Source organism: Parus major, chromosome 9, assembly GCF_001522545.3.
Source record: "Parus major isolate Abel chromosome 9, Parus_major1.1, whole genome shotgun sequence".
Taxonomy (NCBI): domain Eukaryota; kingdom Metazoa; phylum Chordata; class Aves; order Passeriformes; family Paridae; genus Parus; species Parus major.
Window position 1 is genome coordinate 21,258,526 of NC_031778.1, and position 1,777 is coordinate 21,260,302.

Consider the following 1,777-nt stretch of genomic DNA (forward strand, 5'->3'; position numbering starts at 1 on the left):
CGGGGGTCGGGCAGTGCCAGGACCCCGAGAGCAGCCCCGGCTGCCGGCCCGGCCCCGCGCATCCCCCGCGCATCTCCCACGCATCTCCCGCGCAGCCCCCGCGCAGCCCCTGGCCTCTCCCCGGCTGTCCCGGCCCTGCCTCCGCCGGGGCAGAGTGGCCCAGCTGCTCCCGGGACAGCCCGGACAGGGCACCCCGATGGGTTCAGGGGGTTGGGAGAGCCCCCTGCCCTCCTGCTCCGGGGCGCCCCTGCCCGGCTGCGGGGGGATGTGGAGTGGGCAGAGAGAAGCTGCGTGTCCTTAAAAAAAAAAATAAAGAAAAATCCAAGTTATAAACGACAAAGAACGATTGGCATCAAGGACGGCTCCGCAGTGCGGGTTCAAGTGTTTGCGCCTGTGTGCCGGGCGTTTGGGGCAGCAGCGGGGGATCCGGGGTGCCCCCGCCCCACCCGCGGGGTTGTCACCGGTGGGGTCCGGGGGGGCCGGGCCGGGCGGGAGGCGCTCCACGGGCGGCCCCGATCCGCAGCACCGGCAGCAGAGGGGTGGGAGGTGGGATTGAAGGGGGAAGGGGCGATGCTGAGGATTTTATTAAAACAAAAAAGTTGAGCAGCGTGTATGTACTGGCGCAGCCCCGAGTCTGAAAGATTGTAATTTTCTTTTATGGTGTCTGGCAGGATTTGCAACAGATATTAATGGGAACATAAATAGCGCATGGAAGGTATTGAACAAAACTGTTTAATGCAAGGAGGTTGTACCAGGGGAAGATCTATACGTAGTTTGGATTGATTCATATCTCGGACACAGCCATCCCCTAAAGGAGTTCCCAATTTCTGCGTGCTCCCTCTTTGATTGGCAAACCCTGTAATTAAAACAGATTAGAGCGGTCCATGTTACTGTTTTTAAAACGCTTTTTTTCTGCCCAACCGGTGGTGGCTGAGCAGAGTTCAAGGTGGCGAAAAAGTGTGCGCGCCGGGAAAGTGTACGATTTCATGGTACGCATACATAATAAAACATGTAATCAAATTATATCTCTCTGCCTATATATGCGGAAAGATCTACGGTAATTGCTGCCGGGTGAGAATAAACTATTTAAACGTTGCAAAAATTCCAGAACACTATTGATATCCCATTAAAAAAAAAAAAAAAAAAGACATAAAAAAGAGGTGTCACTTCTCCCCCCAGCCCGTGCCCCGCGGGAGCGCGGCTCTCCTCCGCTGTGACCCCTCCCGGGTGCGCAGGCGGCGGAGCGGCTGCCCCGCGGCCGCGGTGCCGTAGCCCGGAGGAGGCTGCGCGCCTCGTCCCGGCCCGTCCCGGCCCCGGTGCCGGCTGTCAGGGTCCCCACCGGCGGTGATGGATCGCTGCAAACTTTTTTTTGGCGGCGCTGAAATGTTGAAGAGCGGGGGGGAGCCGCCCGTGCGCATGTGCGAAGGTGTCCAAACTGACAATGCTGGAGAGATAGCGAGCCGGGATTGAGAGAAAGGGAGAGTGTGTGTGCGGGAGAGGGAGAGGAGAGAGGGAGAGGGGGAGCGAAAAAGGAGGAAAAGCTCCGGGAGGAAAAAAAATAAAAAGCCCCCCCCACCCCAAGCCCACGCCAGCATCGGCCGCGGGACTGGCAGCATGCGATCCAAGGGCAGGGCGAGGAAGCTGGCCGCAAGTAGGTGCAATACCCCTTTCTCTTGGCTTTTCACCCTCCCTCTCTGCCATGTTGCATAGACATGTCTGGTGCGGCGCGGAGCTCGCAGGCAACCTGCAGCATCCCCTCGCAGCCTCCCGGCCCGGC

The 1,777-nt window shown here is 59.1% G+C and overlaps 1 protein-coding gene across 4 annotated transcripts in view; it reads left to right on the plus strand.

The window, feature by feature from the left end:
- The first annotated feature begins 1,486 nt into the window (after window positions 1-1,486).
- Window positions 1,487-1,777, plus strand: part of MECOM (MDS1 and EVI1 complex locus) — a 329,008-nt gene continuing 328,717 nt past the window's right edge. For all 4 annotated transcript variants that reach the window (XM_015637442.1, XM_015637444.1, XM_015637443.1 and 1 more), the window contains exon 1: window positions 1,487-1,651. In XM_015637442.1, the coding sequence (XP_015492928.1) occupies window positions 1,615-1,651 (37 nt within the window). In that variant the 5' untranslated portion in view covers window positions 1,487-1,614. The remainder of the gene's footprint in view (window positions 1,652-1,777) is intronic.